The 26,971-nt window shown below is 31.5% G+C and overlaps 2 protein-coding genes across 2 annotated transcripts in view; both read right to left on the bottom strand.

Annotated features, from left to right (window-relative positions):
* LOC148282140 (facilitated trehalose transporter Tret1-2 homolog) overlaps positions 1-4,003 on the bottom strand; it is a 57,801-nt gene extending 53,798 nt beyond the window's left edge. The window contains exon 1 of the mRNA XM_088225595.1: positions 3,557-4,003. Within this exon, the coding sequence (XP_088081721.1) occupies positions 3,557-3,564 (8 nt within the window). The 5' untranslated portion in view covers positions 3,565-4,003. The remainder of the gene's footprint in view (positions 1-3,556) is intronic.
* A 17,434-nt stretch (positions 4,004-21,437) lies between these two features.
* On the bottom strand, positions 21,438-26,719 carry LOC148282139 (carbonyl reductase [NADPH] 1-like). Its single transcript, XM_088225593.1, has 6 exons — positions 26,658-26,719; positions 25,802-25,930; positions 24,981-25,112; positions 24,664-24,902; positions 24,127-24,273; positions 21,438-22,220 (listed from the first exon to the last, which is right to left on the bottom strand). The coding sequence occupies exons 1-6, from the start codon at positions 26,679-26,681 to the stop codon at positions 22,055-22,057; spliced, it is 837 nt and encodes a 278-aa protein (XP_088081719.1). The 5' UTR covers positions 26,682-26,719; the 3' UTR covers positions 21,438-22,054.
* Between the last annotated feature and the right edge of the window lie 252 nt (positions 26,720-26,971).

The following is a 26,971-nucleotide window of genomic DNA, read 5'->3' as shown; positions in this document are numbered from 1 at the left end:
AGAACACAAAAATGAAAATGTGTTTTTTCTCAAGCCTGTGATGTAATTCACCACTGTAATTGGGCCTCCTGGCCTGTTGTTGTGCAAAAATAAAAATAATAAAATAAAAATAAAATAAAATAAATACGGAAAAAATAACAAGGATCATTGTTAAAATATCTGCTCAATAAAATTTCTCAGAATAAAAAAAAAAATTGATGATCATTTTTACACTCATAACCGATATTTTACTTGTAAATCTCTGGGAAAATAGCATGTTTTATAAATTGTTTAAATTTGAGATATATACAATCCATTTTACAAATAAAAAGTTTGACAGATATGTAAGTTTGACAGATCGCGAATTTTTTCCAGCGCTATAACACGCTGGACCCAGGTATAAGCGTGGAATAAGTAACTACGGACGCTATCACAGCTTTGTACCAAGTACAACTCTATGCGAGGTTTGAGAATGTTTACTATACCATCCTTATTCTACCACTATGTCTAGGAATAATTTTATACTTGGTCTATAAGTAAAGCCCTAAATTTCATTTGTAAAGCCCTACACGTCTTTTGTAAAGCCCTACACGTCTTTTGTAAAGTCCTAAATGTCTTTTATAAAACCCGGGGCTGATCAACTGAGGCCCGAAGAGCCGAATTCCCCCTAGCATGGAACTATCGGAATGGCACATGGAAATCGGCTATCGCCGACTGTTGCCTGCTAGTTTTATTTAATATTACACTTATTTTAAAGAACTCATAAGGTTTAACAATAAAAACGTCTAAGTTTGGGCGATTAGAATTGACTTTTAACTTGTTTAAATAACTGTCGGTTTCGGTTTCGGCCGAAACTAGAAAAGAAGCCGAAATTCGGTTTCGATTTCGACAGAAAATCTTATTTCATTTGGTCACTACTCACTACTCACTACTCACTACTCACTACTCACTACTCACTACTCACTACTGCTAACGTTAACATCGTGCGCCTTCAAAAACGCATTTTCAAATTTTGTGTATCTAGGTTTACATACCTAATAGAAAATAGAAAACAAGAATCTTCTTGCCGCGCTGCCGGTTTTACTGACACATATTTACAAAGGTGGATACATTACGTAAGAACGTTTTACATATGTATACAATTATAGATTATTCATTTATTTTATCACAATAAGTGTTGTTTTATATTTATTCAGAATATTTATTTACCTTCAAATATGTCAGAAAATAAATACTACCGATTGATTTATGCACACGTATTTAATCAGATGTTGATACAAAATAGATCGACAGTCGATTACTGAAGATTACAGGTGTAATCGTAATATTATAACAGAATGGACATCCAATGTGTAACTCGTCATAATTAACAGATATTTCAACATACATAGATGGAGTCTTTTTTGATAGAAGGGAATATGAAAGTCGAGCATTTACAGGACAAATGACGTGTTTTTTCCTGATTCGAGAAATCACTTTACACACTGTGTAACTGCCTTAACATTAAAATAAAACACCGATTTGAGTTTACTACTTTTCAACAAAAAATTGGGCAACTGTTTCGCTTTATTGGGATATATTCAAAAGAATGTGAAGATGAATTAAAGTAAATGCCCTTATATATAGTATTGTATCTTATATTGTGTGTATTTATATGTATATGCTTGTAAAAAAAAAATATAGGAAATTTAAGCAAATTAGCGATTGATTTATACTTTTATTATTGAAAAAATACACAACATTCGCGTTTTAACCAAAGTTTTCAATTGATTGAATCACGTAAAATATTAAAATTTAGGTTCACTATTATTCTTGCGAAGTATAATATTCGTCGCCACAGTACTTAGGAATAGACAATTTCAATCTATTATAACTTCCCTTTAGACCTTTTTTTGGCAATATTTTTTGTTATGTTTAAATCATTTGTCGTGTCAATGACGATTTGGAATTTGGAAGTTCTTAAAATACGAATTTAAATGAATATGCATGTCTTTACATAATTATATTCGAAAGTTGATCGACGCAGAAAATTGGTGTTAGGTTTTTCGGTTCTCGCCTGAAAGCAATCGATACCGAATTTCAGGGCCCGTATTACAATGGGAAGTTGACAGAGTTGTCTTCTGATATCAACAACATTTTGAACGTTGTGTTATGAAATTTTATTTATAAATATGTATTTGTAATTACATTTTAATTTTAAGTTAAACGTCAGCTTCATTTTCAGTTATACGTCGAGATAGTAACCTCGAAACTACAATTGAAGTGCTTTTTATTCAAATTTATAAACAAGTAAGAATTATGAGCTCAATAGTCTTAGAAGTAGTGGTCAAGACGCTTGACTCACGCACGGAAGGTTCCGGGTTCCCGGTGAGAACACAAACATTTGATCTGATTTTTCTCAAGTCTGGGTGTTCTGTGTTGTAATTCACCACTATAATTGGATCTCCTGGCCCGTTGAGGTACGAAAAAAAAAGAAATTTCTGTAAATGTAAAAAAGTAAAATAGCCCAGATCCTGTCTCGACGTCTTTGAAAGTTTTGTCAAAGTTCTGTTGTTTTTTATTTTGTCTCTTATATTTGTAATTTTGACTTTATACAAAATGTATCTAGTGACAATGGTTCGTTAATTAATAATATATAAATTAATCAAACTTGTAACATTATATTTAGTTTCTTAGCATGAAACGAAAATGATGAATGTTACACACTGTGTAAAGTGGCTGCTCAAACTAGCCAATGACAGGTCTAAAGCCCAGTTCATGCCTAGACTTCCATATTACCTTTCTCTTAAATGTTTTCCGTCTCTGTTGCAATATGTTAATAAAATATATATTTTTACAGAAATTTATTAAGAACCATATATTCATGTGCATATGTTTTGCATATAAAATGTAATTTATTGCTCGTAACGTGGTACTTTTAAATATATCCAACCTGCATCTAAAATACCAACTCGTACGTCAAGATGATTTTTCATTTATCCACATTTTATTTTATTTTATTAGAACAGAGTTGCAACGATTTATGTAGTTGCCTCAAAACACGAATGCAACAAATATGTATTTAAATAATACGATTATATTGATGTGTACATGAAACGCGTGATTTTTAATATTCTAACATTAAAAACACTTTTCCCACTAAAGCATAACAGGGCCCCGATTACAGTGGGAAGTTAACATTTATCTACAAAGTAAAATAAAGTTTTCTGTATGAAAAGCAAATATGCATACATTTTTTTAAAAACATGTTCAATACCGATGAATGTAGTGTAAATGCTCATGCAAATATACTAGTTTTCGTACACAACTATCGATTTTTCTTTATAGACAGTCGAAGATAACTGTTAACTTTCCATTTTAATCGGGGCCCTAGTGCGTGATATATGAGTAATATACATATAAATAATACGCGCATTCATTTTATATGCTTAAATTATTTCTTTGAATGGCGGAAAAATTTCCGGACGAACTGTCAATACGATGAATCACATTATAGAAAAATATTTATAAAACATATGAAAATGCTTCTTTGTAAATATTAAAAAAAAAAACTTTAAGGTTAAATAAACAAACTCACCCTGCCATTTTTAAGTTCACTTTGTTCAGACTTGATTTAATATAACATAAATATCACAGATTAAAAAATAATACTCTTTATATCACAGGGTACGTAAAGTATCAAATTGTTGAATTGTTGAAAAAACTTTCGAAGAGATTCGACGCCGAAATATCCTTTCCCCGCCAATTTTGTATTTCCGAACAAGTTTTCCAAATAGAAAATCACTAAACTACTGACATGTGTTACACGTAGTTTGTGATAGTCAAACGTCACTTATTTTAAAATATAGTCCCATTTAAATTTTAAAGACAACTTTTATAAATGTTTTTCGGAAAATTTCACATTCGCGAATCGAAAGGTCGGCGATCTTTCGGTTTACGAGTACGCCGGCATGGCGGCTGATCTGCGACTGTACCCGGTGACACTACACCACTAGCCCGACGCGACGGTTTTATTATTACTGCTGATATCGGTCACGCTCGTTTAGTTTTATAATAGCTCCCCCCCGAGTAGCGATCGGAGACAATTAAAGCAGCAGAAGATGCTGCGGCATCCGAGTCCGAGATATTCTGGCATCGCGCAGTATTCCCGAAGGTTGGTGTCTATTGACCTCAAGCTTCTGTCGTATCTGCAGCTCCAGGTTGCAGGTTGCAGGTTGCGGGTACTTCTTACTACCCGCGAACCGACAAGTAATATCCCGCTGACCGTGAACTCACGCATTTCCGTAAGTTTCCGCGAGCCGTGAAGGTATATTAGTGGCACCGGCGAACTCCTTGTTAATTATATGTAGGTGCACTTAAACATTGCTACAATATTTCAAATAGGATGCTCTTGAGATGACATTTGCAAAAATAGGGCGATATCAATCACCCGAAATAATTATAATTTTAAAATCACTGACGTATAATAAATATACACATTATTCCCTTACCAGCTGGGTGACATTTTGAACAAGTATTGCGTTGCCTTTAACAATTCGAAATAAAGAGATAGCAAATCATGATACACATTTATTTATTTATTTATTAATTAACACGCCCTACGGGCTTTTACATATATAAGAAATACATTTGAGTGCAGCAGTGAAACATAAGTATGTACATTTTGTTAAAATTAAAGATACCATAAGAATAACGAATAGATACAATAATAAGTAAAATTAAGGAAATGTACCAACATAGGTATATGGGTACACAGAAAAATATTTAATAAATTTACATATAAAAACATACACACATACATACACATGCATATACATACATACACACACACACACACACATAAATGCATGTACATATATATATATATACACATATATGCACATACATATACATAAGTTTATATATTATTATAGTGATACATGACAAAAAAATAGTAAATAAAGAACAATATTAAGTAATTTTATACACATTAATTTATAACCTTTTGAATACTTAACCTATATTTATATAAAGACAGACGAAATATATCAACTTCACTATACTCGTTACCTAGCCGGTGTAGTCTAGGTATTGGTGAATTGTAATAATAATGCACATGCCAACATTTGTATGAGAAAGAGACATACGATTACATATTTCCGATTTCTGTGTTACTCACCATTTAGTAACGACACTGTCAGTGTTATTTTTTATGACCTTTAAAATTGTAAAAAGTTTAGCTGAAAATATACATTTATTTAATCAACTGAAACCATATTAAATTACATAAAATATCCGTTCTGTGTTACAGTGTAATTAAAGCATTTCCTCATAACACACGAAGGAATTTTTCTGCGTGGCGTCACGTCCTATTCACGACAAATGACAATGACCGATAGATAATAACGGCTAGGAAGGTAATTGCCACCGAATTCGCGCTTGTAATGTTGTATATTAAATTAAATTTCATTAATTAGGTAGATATATTATCACATGTAATTCATTAATTTCATTTCCATTAACACTTTCAGATAAGTTTTGCATTTGTTTGATGAATGATACTCGTATATCCATGAGCATCGTGAAATCCTTAAATAGATTTTCGTAATAGGTCGACGTTTAAAGTGCTTCCTACAGTGCGTACGCATCTTTAATAAGTCTATGTTAACGTATTAGTGTCTGTCGGTAAAGCAAGTAAACATACATTATTTGCTTGTGTAACCACGCACATTTGAATGATTTACGTGAAAACTTTTTACCAAGCGCTCATTAGAAAAATGTATTCAATATTTTAATGGGCTGAACATGTGTATTTCTTAAAAAAACTACGGAGATCAGCTTGCACGTGTGTGTATTATGTTTTTTTTGCCTCCATGAAATTCATCAGAACAAATTAATTTGAAGAAGACCGATGATTTATACAATAAACAATATTCACAACTGTACTTTTAGTTAAGAAACACATTTCATAATGTTTTGATTATGTCCAAATGTTTGTAGACAGGCTGGATTTCCTTCGTAGGGAGTTATTTAGATCTAAATTTGTTGCAAAGAGGGAAAACATTTTTGAGAAGGGAATATGAATACATCTTTTACTTCACAAAAGTCAACAGATGGAAGAGTTGAGGAAATGTGGATGTTTAAACAAAGGTAGAATGGTACGCCGTGTGTAAAGTGTCCACTTTGACCAGCCAACGACATGTGATAAGCCCTGTAAATTACAAGACTTCCATATTGTGGGTATACAAGAAAAACCGGTTAACTACAAAAAGCCAGCCAGTTTTGCGTAAATTATGTTTAAAGATTGGTTGTTCATTAAAAATCAAGTTTTGTTTTTTTTTTTATTTTCAGTATTTATTATTCATAAAACATATTTTTATAGATTTTAGAATTAATATGAAATAAAAGGAAACAGAATTTTAAGAAAAAAAAATTTTAGTAAGATAAGAAAAATAAAATCCGCATTTAGCTGATTTTCCTTGTGAAGAAATTTCTCTCTGTGACAGCAAATTTATATCTAAAACACATTTAGTTCATACTTATTCATTAATTTTCCACTTAAATATTGTGACGTTTTTTCTCATTCAAGTTTGTTCCTCAAATAATGTAAGTACTTATGTTTGCTGAATCGTGTGAATACGATTAAATTGTTTGACCTCGGTAACAAAATAAGTTCCTGAAATGATAAAACATGTTTTAGTTTTTCTATTGATTCAAAATAACCCAGATAAATTTCCATTCATTACGAACTTTATAATTTTCATACGAAACATAAATAAGTAATTGATTCTCACTAGCATTGCCTCAGAAACTGATGAATTTGCAATATCTTCAAACTAACGTAGTTTTGCAGAAAGCAGCCAGTCCACAAAAAAAAAGATATTGGTGTTATCGGGTGCAGTAAGGTCAATTCTATGTTCTGCTAAAAACAGCCAGACCGCTTTCATACAAAAACTAAAATAATAACGTTCTGAAAATAGTGTCGATCACAAAAACGGTATTTTTCAATTTGCGGAATACAGCCACAGCACTTTAAAAATCTTACGGTACTTTAAAAATCATTAAAGCCGGTTAAATACATAATTAGATTCTTGTTTGTAATATAAAAAAACTCATGTATTAATTGTTAATCATTTGTCAAAGTCAAAAACACTTCAACTGTTGTGTAGTTTTTTGTTTTTTAAAATAAAAATATATATTATAAAGTAATGCCTACTAGAAGAAGACCCGTGCTAAGGAAGACTAAAATAAATGTTTATTTATATATTGCCATATACATACACACGCACGTGTGCATTCTTATAAACATTCATAAACATATACGCATTCATACACGCACATACACACATATACATGAATATATACATACATATATGTACACATACATATACACATACCCACATTAATATTCATATATATATACACACACATATACATAAGCACCCTTACATACACATACATACATACATTTTCATAAATATACAGGGTGTTCATTAAACCCTGTCACATCTGAAACCACGATGATCTATATGAGCAAGAAGACATATTGGCACATTAAAATATTTTTTAGAACGAAAAAAATATATTAAAAAAGCAAATGGTTGCCTACTTCTGCAGGGGAAAAACGAGAGGAGGAGGAGGGAGCACTTCTCCTCTGTAGGAGTCAGGAACCATTTGTTTTTTTTAATATTTTATTTAAAAAAAATTCTTTATTCTAAATATTTTATTAAATATGCTAATATGTCTTCTTGTCCATACTGATCATCGTAGTTTCGGATGTGACAGGGTTTAAAGAACATCCTGTATATTTATAAATTTTATCCTTCTTGTCATTGTATTGTATAGTGTTTAAATTGTCGTGGATAATATTAATTTTAATATAATTTACATTGCAATGTAGTTTAATAAGGTGCTATTTTCTCGGTTTCACTTTTCTATGGCTGGCTGCTTTCTGCATAACTACGTTCAAATGATCGTTTCTTACTACAGGGAAGTATGGGTAACAATGGATCACGGGTCACAGTGAATCGTTTGCAATAGCTTCATAAATGTTATAATAAACATATCGCGCGCACACACGCACTTTTTTCAGTTTACACCCTTTCATCCCCTTCTACCTACCACATCAGTCGCCCCACGACATTAGAGCTTATTTCAAAATATTTTAACTATATTTTGAAAATGTGCTCGTATTAAATCAACTAATCATATTTTTTTTAACATAACTCGTATCTCATTCTAAAAACTTAAAGCTTTTTGATGGGGAATTAATATTGTATGTACGGCGAGCACTTGCGGACCTTTTATTTATACATAAAATACTCAATGGCCAACATCGTTTAAAAATAATATTCTGAAAATTTTTTTAATTGTAAACTGTAATTATCCCCACTTACATATTTTTTACAATAATCTCTCACTCGCACACTCGCACACACACATATACACCCTCCCACCCCCTCACTCTCGCACACACACACACACACTTCCTGTTTTGACATACCTAGTAATTAGAATCCAACTAAAATGACATTTTATACCTAAGAATTATTCTCTCTAACTATTGTTTTAATATACGTATATATGTATTTGTTGTGTTGTATTCTGTTTCCTTTATAAAATATATAAAAATAAAATATAAAAGTATATGGGCATCTTTACAATTAATTTTTTTTAATTCTCTGTAGCTTAGTTTTTTTTTACAAAACCAGGCTATTTTCCATAAGTATTATTACATCACACCAAACTAAAAATAGCGTACTTAAAATAAATCTACGATTCTTTAATGTTCGTTTTCGATTTCTCTAAAATAAATATTTTAAAGTATAAACATATTACAGCGGAGATGAAGAAGATTTTAGAGAAGGTAATATAGAAGTCTAGTGATCTACAGGGCTTATGACCTGTCATTGGCTGATTTAAGTGGCCACTTTACATACTCTGTAACATTTACCATTCTGCCCATATTTGAACATCTATATTCCTTTAATTCTTTCATCTGTTGATGTTTGTGAAGTTAAATAGCTGAAACCTTTATTTATGCGGGTGAGATTCATCTAGTTAAATTATTTCACCTACATACTAGGCAACGCCTGAAATTTTTTATTTTTTTAATATTTCTATACTTCTTCATGGACCAGGTGGATTTATCAACAATATTTTGAGTTTGTCCAAACTTTTGTAGACAAGGACTGGATTCAACTCCCTGGGGAGCTGTAAACATTAACATATTACAACAGAGATGAAGAACATTTTAGAGAAGGTAATATAGAAGTCTAGGCATCTACAGGGCTTATGACCTGTCATTGGCTGATTTAAGTGGCCACTTTACATACTCTGTAACATTTACCATTCTGCCCATATTTGAACATCTATATTCCTTCAATTCTTTCATCTGTTGATATTCGTGAAGTTTAACAGCTGAAACCTTTATTTATGCGGGTGAGATTCATCTAATTGAATTATTTCACCTACATACTAGGCTATTGTTTTACTGTCTTTACATGTCAAATTATTTTTGCCACAAATACAATAATTGACTTACTTGCGTCAACTATAAATTGTCAAACTCAAGAAAATAATAAATATGATATTGTTGCATATGATTAAAACAGGCTTATAAGCTACCTATCCAATAAGTATTAATTATTGTATCGCTTTATGAGCAATTTCATGTCAAATTGAAAAACAACTCAAGTATCATTGATATAAATGTGGAGATTAAATCAAATTAACACCGATTTAATGATTGTTTATATTACTTATGATATTTTTTATTGAAATGTAAGTCAAATGTTTGTGTTTGCTGTTTAACATAGTGATGTGCCACACATGTATTATATTTGTTATTTGTTTATTATTACGTCCCTGATTTGATTTATTTGAATGTACAATACAACACTCCTGCCAATTACAATATACATTATATGATAAAAAACACAATATATTGTTATTATATATTATATATATTATGTCACTATATAATATGCATGTATTAATGAATTGTTCGTCCCAACTCAAGACAGGACTTTGGACCCATGGAGTTGGGACTTATGTACTAAAAAATATAAAATAAGATGCTTGTAAATAACCAAAACATTTTTTGAATATCTTTTGTTAACTTATGGATTAATTGATCTTCAGGAGAAATCTGACTTACATAAAAATGAACACACTTTATGTTATTTTTATTCGCTTTAATTTCGAAGTTAATTTTATAAGCCTGTTTAATTTTTTTGGTGAAAAAAAAATTTTGCGTTCTTCAGATCTACCCAAACATTCCATTTTGAGGACAATTTTTAACGAGTTGTAAAATAACTCACTATTAGAAAATGGGAGTCAAGTTGGAGCAGAGTGGGATTCAGACTACGGACCTTTGAGCCGTGAGTCCGAGACACTGGCCACAGGACAGCAACCCGATTAAATTACATTTACAAAACTAGCGATTCAACATTAATGATTAAAATATAAATGACGTAAAATTTCAAGTCTCTGAATAAGTGATTCCGAATTCAGTGGTTTAAACAAAGTTGTTTTTTTTAATATACTGACAATGCATAAAATAAACATATTACAACAGAGATGGAGAACATTTTAAAGAAGGGAATGTAGAAGTCTAGGCATCCACAGGTCTTGTGACCTATCATTGGCTGGTTTGAGCGTCCACTTTTTACACTGTGTAAAATTCACCATTCTGCCTATATTTGAACATCTATACTATTACGATTAATTACGATTAATACGATTCTTCCATATGTTGACGTTTGTGAAGCTAAAGAACGGAAACTGCTGTTGCGGGTGAGATTCATCAAAATGTTCTTCATCTATGTTGTAATATGTTAACATTAACAGCTCCCTAGGGGGTTGAATCCAGTTCTTATCTACAAAAATTTGGAGAAACTCAAAACATTGTTGAATGTATAATATGATAGTCTGCTAAAAACATTTGCAAAAATTCCTTTATTCCAAATAAAATATTTTTTATATTTTCACAGCCTTTTAGACACTGAGAACATTTTCACTAGATGGTCAACTTACCTTACTGCAACGGATGATCGAGATCCGCTGCATTTATTTTGAGAATGCACTGATCTATGCACCATCGTGTTTGATGATAATAATGAATTTTTTCACCTAATTTGATAATTTGCTTCACAGAGACGCTTCCAATAAATATTAAATTATATCTGAGGGACTGGATATTCACTTTTAAACCATCTCTGTATTTGAACAAATGGTCTAAAAATAAACATGTAATTCTAGCAAAACATGATAATTTAATGAAGAAATCATACATATTTAAATATAATAATTTAAAGAAAATTGATATGAACCAACTACCTTGTACACCTTTTACATATCTATCTTATTATCAGTACATATAGTGATACATCTACACGATATTCAAGAATGTCATCAATCAAAATCATGCATAACTAATTCCAATATATTTCTGTGTTTTTATTAACAGATGATGTTTTTTTTTTTTTGTTTTTTACAATAAACATAAGTGATAAAACAGAGTATTGAAAAAATAAAGCATAATTACATAGCAATGAAATATATATTGATAGTAAAAATAGTAAACAAAAATCCCACAAAGGCATGTTCGTGGAAGAACAAGAAGGAACAAGAAAATGTTAATGAATGTTTGCTCCTATAATAAATCATGGACAGTTATAATATTTTTGTGTAACATAAGAAAGAAAAAATAAAATATTCTGGGTAATTTGTCTATTTTGGAACGAATTTTAGTCATCCTTTTAAATAATTGTTAAGCTGAGTTTTCAACACAATTCACTAAAACTTAACTAGTTTGATCGAATAAACATACAATAAAAGATAATAACACGTGTTACATGAATTATTTCTATTCATTATCAGTTTAAAACGTTCATTAAAAAATAAAGTTAAGTATTTTATAAACAATAAAAGATAAAACAAAGTTTAAATACGCCAACATTTTTAAGGTTATTAAGATTGAAAAATTAATAACAACAGAGATGAAGAACATTTAAGATGAGAAAATAATATAATCCGTCTCTTTTGTTATTAATTTGTTTATGTAATTAAGTATTTTAAGGGACATACAAAAAAGGCTAACAGCTCTTTAGACATTGACGAAATTACTAAGAAAACTGTTAAAACCACCTGCAATATTACAATAAAGACACTTTGCTTCCTTATAAATAGAACCATGGAAGATAGCCCCTTTCCAAAAAGTTGAAAATTAGGATCCGTAATACCCGTATATAAGAACGATTATAATTAGACATAATTAACTACGGACCCATAACTATATTGAATACATTTTCGAAAATTATGGAAAAAGTGATGAATTTTCAATTATCTATCTATCTAGAAAATAATCACATTTTGTCAGAAAATCAATTCGGTTTTATAAAAAAAAGAACAACAGATGCAATGGCAAAATTGATCAAGTTTATAACTACCCGCTTGGATAGAGGAAATAAATGTATTGGTATCTTTCTCGATCTATCTAAATCATTTGACACTTTAAATCGTGGTACACCCTTTCAAAAACCTAAAGGAATGGGGATCGAAAATAAAGAACTTAAATTATTTCAAAAATATGCATGAAAGTTAAAATAAATAATTAAATAAGTGACCAAACCAATATTACCTATGGAGTCCTCGTGGTAGTATTCTAGGACCAATTTTATTTATAATCTACAAAAATGATCTCTGCCATAAAATCGATGTTTTTTTTTAATATATTTTTTTATAGTTACAAATTTTTTGTACCTTGCTTTTGTTATATGCAAGGTTTTACCAAATATATCTTGAAGTTATATTCAGATGACTTTAACTATTCTTTTTTTCACCATAGATAACAATACTAAAAATAATAGCAGAATCAGAACAAATAAAATAACACTTGAAATATTACATTAACAAATAATAAAAAAAAAAGTCAGAAAGGTTGGACTCAGAAAAAAACAAAAGGAGCTAAATACCACCATTAAATAACTTATTTGCCTGCTTTATCGTCCCTGTAATGAATCGAAGTCTGTCTTCGTGTATCATTTCAGTTCAGAAGCTCAACTAGGTTATTTGTCGCAGCAATCCGAGTGTTTACTTTGCATTCAAGCTCCCATCTCGGCCTATCGAACATTGGGCAGTATATTGGATGTTCTACAGTCTGCTCAGTGATGTCATCACATGTGCAGCAACTATCGTCTCGCAGCCTAAAGCAATGCAGATATTCCGTCATGCACTCGTGCCCCGTGAGAGCCTGAGTTAGTTCATATGTGGGCGTTTCATGCTTCCAAAATGTTTTGGCCTCGTCTGTGCTTTTCAAAAATTGCTCGATACACTTATTGGCAGCTTCACCCAAACCAATATTGATACACCTGCTCCACAAACGTATGTTTTACATATGTTTATGTTTAAAACACGGTGCATAATTTAAATTCAGTTTTTTTATTTATTTATCAAAAGCATACAAAAATTAACATATAAATTATTAAGTCCTACTAAACTGCATAAAATACGGTTCGTCAGCAGGTGCTTATAGTTAAGTTCTAATATAATAATAATACATAATCTTATCTATTAAAATATATAAACATATAAAATCTCTTATTACTATGGAAAAAAAGAAAAATATGTACATCGAAAATAAAAAATTGTTCAAATAAAAAATAAAAACACAAAAAAATTTCAATGTAAAAAAAGCACGTTCTAAACGCCAGATTCTCAGAAGACCGTTTTCGCTTGAGCCTGATAAGTTTTTTTGATTATTTATAATTAACGGGAGAGTATTATACATTTTTGGGATATTGTACTCTAGTGTTCTTTTCCCGTATTTATTATTAAATTTAGGGAGAGCTAGTCCATCTACACTAGTGAACCGAGTATTATAAACATGCTCCAATTTATTTCTATATTCAGATAGAGACGCATTCTGAGAAACCAGCTTGGACCATAATAAGGCTCTGACGGATAAAATATTTATAGATTTATACAATAAAGATTTTGGAATATCGTGTCGCTGGCAGTACAATTTTTTTACAATTAATAATTTGATCCTTGAATTTTGTAAATTTTGAACAAGGTTTATGTTTGTATTACTGAAAAAAACCCACGAGGTTAAAGCGTATCTTATAATTTATTCTGAAAGTGACAAATAAATTATTCTTAAAGTACTATCAGGGACATAATATTTCAATATATACATTTTACCAACTATTGATCTAAGTCTATTACACAATTTTTGTACATGAGCATCCCATTTAAAATGGCAATCGATAGTTAATCCTAAATATACATACTCACTATTATTTTACTCACCATGAAATAAGCTGTGATTCCAAGTTTCTGGCAATTACTTTAGTGAGAAATTGAAAAACTTATAACAGTAAGTATTATGAATACTCACATTTTTTTCGCAAAGATCGGAGAAAATTAGAAACTTGAAGCAAAAAACTGATTTCAGTCCTTTTTGAGCACGATACGCCAACTAAGATGCTATGCAACTAGATAAACGTACCCACCCCACGTCCCTTTACAATTTGGAATAGTAAAACGCAATCTAACACTTTGGACTTGTGTACAAGAGTATGAATCCCATTGCCTTATGGCTCCCATAACCCCGCATTCTCATAATATGGGACAATATTTCTATGAATTCAGTATAAAATTTCCATAATAAAAAAATAGTTAACCTAATAAATAAGAAAGAAAAAATTAAAACAGCCACCAGTTTGAATTTCCGATGAAAATTATTTGTAAAAACTTTTTTATTATCAACACGCGACGTGGCCTGTATAACATGTTTTTATGAAATTTGCGTAATTTAAAAATCATCGCATCGGTCAACATACGTCTGTTAGTCAATATTTGAATCTTCACTAATCAGTAACAATAAACATAAAACGGTGGGTGTGGCCCACAGCAAGCCTCCACGTACGTACGCTCCGGTCAAAACAATCAAAATTCATTCTCTAAAATATCAATAAACAAATTGATACGAGTTGGATACTGACGCAGTTTTACCAACTACTATTCATTCGATTAATTTCGCGTCAGAACATAATGAAAATTACAAGAAATACGTCATGAGTGTCAATCGATTGTGGCGAAAAAGAAGTCAATAAAATTGACCTTTATAATGAATGATATTTCCGCAAAAAGAATTATAACACAGATACACAAACATCAGTTTAATAAAAATATACAATAATGACATTTATATAATATCATGTATTACCGAAGTTAATAATAATGCGCCTGTTGATAGGCAAAATGCAATTCATTCAATTTCTGTTTTTCTTGCCCAACCTATATTATCTGGTTATTACTGTACCAGTTAATCTATTTTTCTTATTTATCAATGAATTAGGTTCGTGGAGTATATAAAATCGTATTTTATAACATATTTAACTATAACAAATACATATGAAGGGTTATTGGTTCTTAGTATGTGTAGATACGTATCTTAAATTTCGTCATTATAAATTACGTAATCATAGTCGTAAGTACAAAAATTCTGTCACAAAAAAAAACAGGAAATACTGTTTTGTTGTTTGGAATACAAACATGTTGTAAATAGCTTCCCGTATCACCCGATTTAAGGACTTGATTGTTTTTTTGTTGCCGTTTGTCTTACTTCAAAGGCATTTTTTTATGCAAGGAAAACAAAAATCAATTAAGAGAATCATGATATAAAGCAATTTAAATCAATCAATGTATTTTAATATCCGCGAAAGACCAACGTGCGAGTTGAAGACTAGGAGGGCTGACTCAGAAAATGGGACATGCAGCCAGGGGGAACAAGAAGAAAAAAATGTTTTAATAATGGCATTTTGCAAAAGGATCAAAAATACTCTTTATTTTATTAGCAATTGCGTTGCACTTATTGCGTTTTGTGATTTGTACGGCCATTTAATCATCATAATATAATTATTATTATTATTGATCTATGTGAACAATATAAGCCATAATTATTTCAATTGTTTTAATTGTATACTTATAGATGAATAATCCTTATATTTTTACACCTTTTTTTGACCCCATTGAAATGCAACTGAAAATCAAGTGCCATTTAAACAAATAAAATTGGTCAGCCCCTGTGGTGTAATGGCTAAGACGCTTGCTTCACCCGCGGAGGGTTCGATTCTCAGGGAGATCACAAAAATTATATGTGATTATCATCAAGGCTTGTGTGTTCTGTGCTGTAATTCGCCACAGTGGGCCTCCCGGCTTGATAAAGTGTAAGAAAAAAATAAACAAATAAAACGATTAGGATTTGATTCCAAATAATTTATTAACATGAAAAAATATTATAAATTGGAGTAAAGCAGATATAAATAAGATAAACACAATGTTCTAAAGTAAAAACATATTTGTATATATAATGTTGGTTATCTAAATACAGGCAGGTCAATGCCAAAATCACAACTTCGCGAAAACATAATGTGAAGATATTAATGTTTAATATTTACTGGTATTTAAACTGTTGTTAGACCAGCTGTATATGAAGTAATGTAGAATCAAAACTCACATATTGAAAATATGCGCAAATTGATAAAAATATGCCAATTTACTCTTATTAGCGCTGTCTATTCATAAAACTTTACTTTGCAGTCAAAATGTAACTTTTAGCCATAGAAAACGGGCGCTGCACTATCGGGCGGCCGAACCAGAATCGTCCTAAAGTTAAATTTTGTCATATATATGGTAGAATTGAAGTAAAAATTGATTCATAATGCTAAAACCCTTTTTTTTAAATAAAAAAAATGACAACTTGGTATATTGCTCCATTAATTAATTATGACACCTCAAAGTTGATGTTTTTAAATAATTGTTTATTAACTCTTTTTAAGTGAAATTGCAAACCCTCATAATATATAATGCATTTAAAGTTTTAATTTTTGTCTTGTTTGCACTGAACAATAGTTTTTTTCTATATTTTAATATGGTTTTTAATATGGTTTTAACCATGTTTTGTTTTTAATGCAGCTAAAAAAAAATATTACAAATTTTTAAACACGGCTATAAATATTTTGAGAAATCAATTTTCAGTAAATTTTTAGTAACTATGGAATTTTGCCGAAAGTTGGATATTATGATTTTTATTGTAAGCAATAAGTTTTATTAAAGGAACAGAAGTAAAATCGCGCGCATATAAGCGCCAATTAAAACCAAATCTAGAAAAATTAATACATCCCCAAAAATGTATAGATGCAATAAAATTTAAAAAAATATATATTTTAGTTTTAAATTAATAAATTATTTATTTTCATTAAGAACATTTTTTTTCACGTATTATTATTATACCAATTACAATTTAATTTAAATCAATTTTAAGAACAAAATTGTGGTTATTTTTATTTGCGATAAGTCTAATTATGTGTAACAATGTTTGATTATGTCCAAATGCTTGCAGACTGGCTGGATTTCCTCCCTAGGGAGTTGTTCATATTTAAATTTTTTTTTTTTCCCTCTCTGTTGAAATAAATTTAAATATGAACAACTCCCTAGGGAGGAAATCCAGCCAGTCTGTAAGCATTTGGACATAATCAAACATTGTTGAATTACTACCTGGTAAATAAAAAAGTATAAAAATTGGGAAATTGTTTTCAGGCGTTGCCTAGAAGGTGATTTGGTTCAGCCGGATGAATCTCACCCACATGATAAAGGTTTCAGCTCTTTTACTTCACAAAAGTCAACAGATGGAAGAGTTGAGGAAATATGGATGTTCAAACATGGGCAGAATGGTGAATGTTACACAGTATGTCACTTAAACCAGCCAATGACAGGTCATAAGCCCTGTAAATGCCTAGACTTCCATATTCCCTTCTCAATTTTTTTTCCCTCTCTGTTGAAATAAATCTAATTATGTGTCACCAAATGTTATCTTAAAAATATTTTTTTTTTTTATTGATAAAAAATAGTTTGTCTTTCAATAACTGACGACCGTAATGGTAAATAGAAATTTAGAACAACAATATTAATCCATTTAATTATGGTTAAAATATTTATATTTTTTATAAATTCCGTATTGCCACAATACAGAATTATAAAAATCAAGATCTGTGTAAGAGTACTTTCGAAAATATGTAAATATTTAAGAAAAACACCTGTGTAAAAATTAAAAAAAAACACCATGAAAGTGACATTTTAAATACCGATTATTATTTTTATAATAAAACGTGTTTTATAAACATTAATCCAGGTTTTTTTCTTAAATTGCGTAAATTTTTTTTTTTTTAAAGTGTATTTTTGCTCACCTAATTCATACTATGAATCAAAATTATAGAAATGTTTTTATGTATTATGAATTTACATTAATTGAGTAATATTTCCTCCAAATTTTTGCCAATATTCTTATTGGTGTCCAAGTTTTTGAATTTTAGGATGAAAATAAGCTGTTCTATCCATCCACGTTCATTATCCAACTGATAGTTAGTTTTGACAATAAGCCCTTTTCAACCAATCAGAGCTTAGCATTTCTTCATTTTATTGTCAGAAAAACTTATTAATGTCCATAATTTTACAGTATTCTGCGACACCCGACAGTGTCAAAGCATACTGTTAGACCGAGAATCAGTTCAAACTCATTACGGACTTTTGTTTAGTACAAGGTTCGTTTGACGGAAAGCTAGCTTTCGATATATGGCCGTACATGACAACGAACACTATATTGGTTTTGACATCTGCCATCCAACACATGACGTATGTTAAAATTTGAAGCAAAAAAATCTATTATATTGGATTTTACGGCTGTCGCAAGCATACAACTTATATGTTTTGTGGAAAATGGTAAAAGTCGATTATCGTTGAGTGATTAAGTTTCTTCACAAGAAAGGAAAAAACAATTCAGAAATCAAAGCCGAACTAGATGCTGTTTATGGCGAGTTTGCAGCGTCGCGCGTCGCTAGCAATAGTTAAATTTCGGAAAGCTGAATTTGTTCGTGGTCGTATGAGTGTTTTTGATGATGACCACCCAGGACCCTCAAATATCGTCACTACACCAGCGCAGCGGTGCTATTCTGAACCACTCTCGAGGCCGTAAAAAGCACTTTTATCTCGCATATTTTGTATGTAAGTAAAAGCTTTTTCTACGGCCGCGAGAGCGTTTGGAATATCATCCCAGAAATCGTCAACAAAATCCATGATTGTGGCAAACATAGCAACTGAGTGCGTACACGCCATCATACACAAACATTTGGATATGATAAAGCTTTCCGCGCGATGGGTGCCGCGTTTTCTCACTAATGACCAAAAACGCACACGTGTGACGGATTCGGAGAAGCTTTTGGGGAAGATAAAACATGGTCCGAAGGATTTTTTTGTCGATACGTCACTGTTGGTGAAACGTGGATCCATTACTACACGCCGTAGGTGAAGGAACCGTCCAAGCAGTGGAGAAAAAAGAAGGTAAAGACAACCTGATCAGCCGGTAAGGTGATGGCGACAGTTGTTTGGGATGCCAAAGGCATTATTCTTATTGATTACTTGCAAAAAGGTAGAACATTAACTGGAGATTACTACGCATCATTATTGGACCATTTCGACGGTGAAGTGAAGATAAAACGTCCTGGTTGGGCTCGCAAAAAAGTTCTCTTCCATCGTGACAATGCACCCGCTCACAGATTGGGTGTCGTACAGGCAAAATTGAAACAATTAGGCTACGAGTTGATCGCTCGCCCGCCATATTCACCAGATCTAGCACCTCGCGACTTCTTCCTGTTTTCAAACCTAAAAAAATGGCTCGGAGAACGCCGTTTCGCAACAAACGATGCAGTGACGACCAAAACTTCACAATATTTTGAAGAGCTCAAGCAAAATTACTTTTCGGAAGGGATGCAGAAGTTGGAAAGTCGTCTTGAAAAGTATATTGCCTTAAAAGGGGACTATGTTGATAAATAAATTATAAAAACAACAAAAATCGTATGTTTTCGCTAGCTTTTCGTCAAACGACCCTCATATGTGTAACATTTTTAGGACTTTTTTTTATCCATGTCTTCACAATAAAAAGGTCACATTATACCAGAACTTGGGATTAAAACTCACATTACCCATTTTTAAAACTATTTTAATTTATTTATTAACATTATTTACATGAAGAAATCAAATACATTCTTTGAAAACAATCTAAATATAAAATAATTTCCACAATAAATAATAAGGATATTGCAACAGAGGTTTTCTGCATTTTTTATCAATTGTGAGTTGTGATTCTTGTATTATTACTAACTTTTACCCGCAGCTTCAGTCATTTGGTACGAGGCATGTTCAGAAAGTAAGTGTACTGTGACCATAACAGGCTGTAAATTTTTGTTTTCCGAGGGTTGGCAACACTGAGTGGTAGAGGGGATCTCCTGACAGAGCGAGCATCGCAGGATCACGGTAGTACTGGTAGTAGGTAAACTCGTGTTATAGTGTCCAGTTGCGTGAAATATGTCAGTAAGAAATCCAGCCAAATGTGAGTCATGTGCTGTGATCCACTTTCTATTCACGGAAGTAATAACACCCACCAAAAAAATTACGGCGAAGGTATTATGAACAGAATGAGTGTATTTAAGTGGTGTGGGGAGTTTAGTGGAGGCAGAACAAATGTTCTAAACCACAATTTAGGACAAAAAATCATCAATCAAGCCTGTGTTTTGAGACCGAAAAGGCATAATTTTGGTCGAATTTCTGCCCCAGTGGGAGACCATCAATGCACAGCGATATTGTGAGACTATAACTCAAAAGGTTAAAAGGAGGGGAATACTGACGGGAGGAGTGTGCTTGTTGAACGACAACTCCCATCCTCACAGCCTTAACCACTAAGGCGCTCTTGAATTCATTTGATTCGGTTGGGACGTTTTAAACCACCCCCTATATTACCCTGACTTGACGCCTTTAGATTATCATATTTTCACCTCCCCGAAGGCATACATGGGTGGAATTAAATATTCAACCGACGAGCAGGTGCAAAAAGAGGACGAAGGAACTGGTGGGAGAGTTCTTCGAGGAGGCTATAAAGAAGCATGTGCCACGGCTCACCACATGCATTGAATGGGATGCCAATTATGAGAAAAAATAGTCAACAAGTGTATCAACAGTATTCTATTATTTTTTTAAATACATTTTTCTAAAAAAAAAAAATCTAGTAAACTTACTTTCTGAACTCGTATTAGGGAGAAATTATATAGTAATTAATTAGTTGTGTAGTTTATCAATAAGATTTTTCATTTATCAAAAATAATTTTCAAGAAGGAATGATTCATTTTATCGGGGTTAAAAGTATCTTGGTCTTCCAACTATCGCAATGAAAGAAATACAATGATCAGTTAGTCTATGGTGATGTAGCATCATAGCATAACCAAAACGAAAAGCATACCAAACGAACCATGGATAAAGCAAGTCAATTATAGAAATTTAAAGAATGAATTATTTTTGACACACCCCACCTTACAGCCTACTCATTTTCAAATAATGTTGCAGATTGTAATCATATTTCATTATTTTTTTTTAGTGTACTTTTTTAATTTTTGGGATGAACAGTTAGTAGCCTATTTTACTTCCCATCTCTCCGGATAGCCCTGTGCAAAAAATCAAGTCGATCGGTTGCTCCGTTGAGATGTGAAAGACACAGAAACAAATAACCATACTTTTGCATTTACAATATTATAGTATAGAAATATTAAACGGTGTCATATTCACTATTATTTTTTGAAAGCCTTCGATAATGATAAATGTGAAAATGTGGGGCTGGGGGTCACATACTGCAAATGCAGCCTGGTGAGATCAACCCTGTATGTCTCAATTACCAGCCCCTGGGCCGAAGGCGCCCCGGAAAACCATTGACATCTGTTCACCAACTGTATTCTCCAGAACTTCGGGAGGCTGAATTGTCTAGGACTAAGCAAAGGAGATGGCGCAGGACGGGGTTGATTAGAAACGACTTAGTGGTTACACACAGGGCATGAAAATGTTGGAAAAGAAGATTTTGGCAGAGTACCTATACTTTGTTTTTACTTTCCTTGTATGTTCAACTCAAAACTGACCAAAATGCAGATTTGTGATATTAGATTTGGCCTGACAGTATATAAATAATAAAAAAATTAAACATATTAACATTTCACATCTCAGGGAAAGGACCGTCCCAGTTGATGACTTCTTTATTAGCCCAAATAAAGCATCCCTTTATAGTGTCGGGGGCATCCAAAGCTGCGTACAGCGCCACCTCTGCACCCTGGTCGGTAGTGAGGACACCTTGATGGTCATTCATGTCAGTTGCCACATAGCTGAAAAAATTACAAGCATACTTTTTTTATGTGTGTATTCATAAATAACATGTTTTGAAAATGCTTATAGCTAGGGATATCAATTGTCCTGTACTTTACTGGGTATCCCGTTTTTCTGCCCATCTGTGTCTTGTATTTTAATAAGAAGAATAGGGGACCATAATCATATAAATGTCCCATGATTTTACCCTAAACATTGTAATTTAAGATCATATGTACTGTAAATGAGCACACACAGGTAGCAGTAGTTCGAAAAGTAGCGTGGATGCTTGGACTAGAGAGAGGTAGTCATTCTTATGCTGATATAGAGTCAATGTTAAATATTTCTAGTCTACAAAAACGTAGAACTAATATTGACTCCATATAAATGTTCGGCATACTAAATGGTATAATTGATGTGCCATCATTACTGGGACAAGTAAAATTCCATATTCCGACTTGTAAATTGAGAAACAATGAAGTGCTGTTCATCGATCAGCGTAGAACAAACTATGGCCTTAATTTTCCAAGGACCCGTCTTGGTCGTATTGTCAACTCAAGACAAGATCGGGACTTTTTTGGTTTAAGTTTACAACGATTTAAAAAAGCACTATATAAATAGTCCAGATCTTGTCTTGATGTCCCTTATGTTTGTAAATGCTTTTCTTTTTTTAAATGTGTTTAACTGTTCTTATATTGTAATATTAATACCCTATGAATTGTATAAATGGACAATGTCCGTTAATAAATAAACCTACTCATAACTGAATTTTTTAATGTAATTAGTAACAGTAAATCATTATAGATAAAAGACATTGACATTGACTTGATAAGGTCTAAAATTTTTGTAAATTTATGAATGATCTTTGAATAAGAATATTAATATAATGGCATTCAACGCTGAACACCCTTTTTTAATATCCAAAATATTTTTTTATGAATCTAGTTTTGGTTAAACATATCGCACACCAGCGAGAATAATGTCACAACTTTACAGTGTCACAAAGATAAACTTTTTTTTCGTAAAATTAGTTTGTTAATTTTTTTTTAATGATGTCTCATTATTACACTATTGTCATTTTCAAAAAATTAACAACCCGATTTCACAAAAAAGTGAGATTTATTTTTATACTGCAAAATGAGGTTTTTTGAGTTGTGACATTATTCTTGCTGGTGTGTGATATATTATTGATGGTCTCTAAGAAAAGTAAGTTTACATTTTTTTTTTTGTAATTTAGTATTTACTATGATTTATGATGTACTTATTTATTAGAAGTATTGCACCTATATAAATATAATGGCAGTCCAATGAATTCATTTTGTTATTATTTAAATTTATAACTCTTTCAAAAATGTAAAATTAATAATTAAAGAATGAAGATGTTTCTACAGCAACTTTGTTAAAAGCACGTCTGAAGAAACATTTTTTATCTCTTTCTAAAACACTCCCCTTTCCTTTTATTCCCCTTTTCCTGTTGAAAACTAATATCGATATTAATTTATTTACATATCTAAATATACTGTTCTATTTTATTTAATATTATTAACGACAGGCCATAAGACCTGTAAATGCTTCTTTTTCCGCATCCGCTTCTAAGTGGAGCGTGTGCATATCACCAGACGCCTCCAAGAAACCCTACAACCAGTTATCGCTCTCCCTTCCTCACATCCAAGTCCCTTAGTTTCGCCAATCAAAGCGGAAAGATCTTCGTCGACAGTTTCCCAGGATGGCGGGAGCCCGTAGGTGAGGAGAGGCAACTTGGATTTAGGCTCTTCCGAGGCAGCCAGCAAGCCAGGTCCACCGCCGTTTCCTCAAAACGCTTGTTATACGAGACTCAATGTTAGTTATCAAACGCTCAACCTTCCATACTCCCGTCTTAAGATGTGTCTTTATCTCTGTTAAATATCTATCTATGGCATTACTTACCCGGGGTTGATTGCATTCACTTTGATATTAGTTGTGCGAGCTAAATATCTCTGTTGAACTAAAGTGAGGGCAGTAACGGCAACTTTCGATACTTTGTAAGGATCATCGCCCCAACCATCGCGGACACTGGTGCCTCGTCTGATTGCTCTGTATTATAAAATATATCACGTTATACAATTTATATTAAAATAAGTAACCTCATGTTATCACACCTAAGTTATTTTTTAGGGAGGAGGTTTAGCATCCTCTAAAAAATTATATATCATTGTAATATTTAACTGGAATAAATATAGATTTTCATAGATTAAAATTTTTTGAATCTCCACTTTACGTGTGAATAAAATGAAGAATGGAAAATACGAAAAAAATAAATTAAGAAACATAATGCGTCTGAATTTGACAACTTAAATCATTTTTATACATATTGATTATAATGTAAATTATCACTAGGTAGTTGTTTAAGTTTTTTACAACTATCTAAATAAATTCATTACACATTTTACTAGTTTTAAGGGGAATTATTATGAGTATGTTTACCTGATAAAATCATCAACAAGTTGATTTAGTTGCCACAGAGTCAAAGATTTATTAGCAAAAGCTTTACGGATGCTATCACTGGGTATCATAGAGAGATGACCAAAACCGCTAGAGGTGTTAATAACTCTACCATCATTTCGCATAATTGGGAAAAGATCATCACACGTATCTCTTAAATTACCATAATTTCCCTTCATTGTCTTCTCAGAAACATCTAGTAAAGATTCAGTGTATGGTTTCTATAAATTAGAAACAAATTTAATTGCTATCGATAAGGAGAAATACAATAAAAGTCCATAATTCGTTCACCGACTTACTTTGAACTGAACACCAGCATTATTAATCAGAATATCAATACCTCCATGAGTATTAACAATATGGTTTTTGAATCGCAACACACTCTGTGGATCAGCAATATCTAATTGATGGAAATTAGGAAACAGTCCAAGCTAAAAAAATACAAACATTAATATTGACTTACATACATGTATGTTCGAATATACTGTACTTCTATACCTAAGTATAAAGATGCAAGTTATAAAATACAATTCATGACTGCTTTATTTCCTGGGAAAAAAAATGACGAGGTAAGTCACATATTTATTATAAATTATTATGAAAATAAAACTTTATCATTGTTACACAATTTTATTCTTTTACAAAAACACAACTATAGTTTCGGGAGAGCACTCCTCCCATCAACGGGTCATAAAAAACTAATATAAGTTCTTGTAAAAGAATAAAATTGTGTAACACTGATAAAAAAGTTTTATTTTCATAATAATTTATTACAAAGTGTTACGAAGTGAATGCCGATTCTATTAAAAATAGCATATTTATTAAGTTTTAATCTAAGGAAGGAAAACGACTACTGTAGCTGTAAGACATCAAACTTAGTTCTATTGATATGAGTTAATAAACAAAAAAATATTAATACATAGTACATAATATGTATATTTTAATCTCATAAGTATGATGAAATTTATAGTTAATACATTTTTTCTTATCTGTTACAAATAATATTTTTCCCGGCAGTTAAGTATAACAGAATTTTGTGCCCGAAGTCCATTAGTATCAAAAAGTGCAAATTAAGTTCAGGATCAAGGGATGTAGAATAGTATTGGTAAATAGTCATTACCGCATTAAGGCCCGATACTGCCACTTCTCCTTTGGAAGCATCGCGAGCTGTCAAGTAAACTACTCCGGGGAAACGTTGGCATAATCCCTTCACAATTGATAAACCAATTCCTTTATTGGCACCGGTAACCTGAATGATATACACAATTTTCAATAAAAAAACTCAATGAAATTTTAATTTCTAGATTTAGGAATGAAATTAAAAGTGGTAGGAATGAAGACAAATCCATTTTTTTATGTAATCTTTCTTGCGGGAAGATTCTCTGTTACGTAGAGAAAATATTTTAGTAAAATCAATTGTCTACATACTTTACATTCTCATTAGAGAACTGAAGAGTGATTACGCTATAAAGATTACCCCTTTATATAGATGTAATAAAAACATACTGCACACTAATTTTGCTTTAAACTCTTCCTATGCAATTAAACGTAAGCAATAAATTAAATTTTCAGGTTTTCAAGAGTTTTATGATTATTCCACAGTATAAAAACATACAAAACAACATCTGTAACATTTAGTAAAACCGAACAGTCTTGACATGTGGAAAAAAGCTTAATACTGTTTTTTTTAATCACTTCATTAACCAAGATAAGCACAGTTATTCGTGTAGGATTCAATATAATGAATCAAATTAATTGCCAATAAATCAAATTAAAATATTATCAGTTTTACACATCAGGTGCTCGCAAGTTCAAGTTAACATATTTGTGAAAGCAACATTAAATACTTTTAAATTACTCAGTTTCGTGAACTGAAACTAAACAATAAACATGTTAGTTCAAAATGAATTCAAACCAGATATGTATTTTAATTCAATCACCGTTTTTAAAATGAAAAAAATAAAATTAAAACTCACCACAGCAACTTTATTTGACGACATTTTCAATAAACCTATCCTTTAGACTTTCTGAACACTACAGTTGAAAAAAATGCACCAACGAAATATATATACATGGCAGTTTGGTTCGGTAGATGATGAAAAAAAATATTATTGTTATTCTTACTTAACCACAGAGATAAGTTGGATAACGCTGAAATGATTTAAATAAATTATTTATCAATAACTTATTGAACTTGTGGTATGATTTTCTAATAACACAATGATTCAGTTTTTAATGTTGTATTTATTGATAATGGTTTTCACAAACAACAGAAAGCATGTTTTGTTTT

This window comes from Micrasema longulum, unplaced genomic scaffold (assembly GCF_059751315.1).
Source record: "Micrasema longulum isolate JH-2025_06_02 unplaced genomic scaffold, ASM5975131v1 h1tg000374l, whole genome shotgun sequence".
In the NCBI taxonomy this organism is placed as follows: Eukaryota; Metazoa; Arthropoda; class Insecta; order Trichoptera; family Brachycentridae; genus Micrasema; species Micrasema longulum.
This window is presented reverse-complemented; position numbering and strand designations above follow the sequence as displayed.

What these genes read in the sequence shown, in the direction of transcription:
- LOC148282139 (XM_088225593.1), bottom strand. Translation starts at nt 26,681, where the DNA reads ATGTCGTCAAATAAAGTTGCTGTG. An exon ending in CGTCAAATAAAGTTGCTGTG is followed by an intron (nt 25,931 to 26,657) that starts GTGAGTTTTAAT and finishes TATATCATTCAG; the next exon opens with GTTACCGGTGCCAATAAAGG. An exon ending in CAGTATCGGGCCTTAATGCG is followed by an intron (nt 25,113 to 25,801) that starts GTAATGACTATT and finishes GTATTTTTTTAG; the next exon opens with CTTGGACTGTTTCCTAATTT.